Source organism: Eurypyga helias, unplaced genomic scaffold (genome assembly GCF_000690775.1).
Source record: "Eurypyga helias isolate BGI_N326 unplaced genomic scaffold, ASM69077v1 scaffold31691, whole genome shotgun sequence".
Taxonomy (NCBI): Eukaryota; Metazoa; Chordata; class Aves; order Eurypygiformes; family Eurypygidae; genus Eurypyga; species Eurypyga helias.
The window spans coordinates 1,971-2,241 of record NW_010230678.1 but is presented as its reverse complement, the minus strand read 5'-3'; the positions used below and the strand labels follow the sequence as shown (position 1 = coordinate 2,241).

Here is a 271-nt window from a genome sequence, read left to right as displayed (position 1 = left end):
GGAGGCGGCGGATGTATTGGATCTGGTTGGTGTGGGCCTGGCTGCTGTATTCGTTGTACTTCTTGAACTCGCCGTTCTGTCTGTCCCGCTCCAGCACATACTGGTAGCCCCTGTATCCTGGGTACTGGTACGCCACCCACCTGCGGGCAAACCCCTGGCTCAGAGCCCTGGGTCAAACACCCCCACCCCCACCCTACTCTCTCCCCATCCCATCCCATCCCATCCCATCCCATCCCATCCCATCCCATCCCATCCCATCCCATCCCATCCC

The 271-nt window shown here is 60.9% G+C and overlaps 1 protein-coding gene across 1 annotated transcript in view; it reads right to left on the bottom strand.

The window, feature by feature from the left end:
- Window positions 1-6: 6 nt before the first annotated feature.
- CRYBA2 (crystallin, beta A2) overlaps window positions 7-271 on the bottom strand; it is a gene marked incomplete at both ends in the record, with an annotated part of 2,232 nt that continues 1,967 nt past the window's right edge. The window contains 1 exon segment of the mRNA XM_010160834.1: window positions 7-140. Coding sequence (XP_010159136.1) covers window positions 7-140 — 134 coding nt within the window.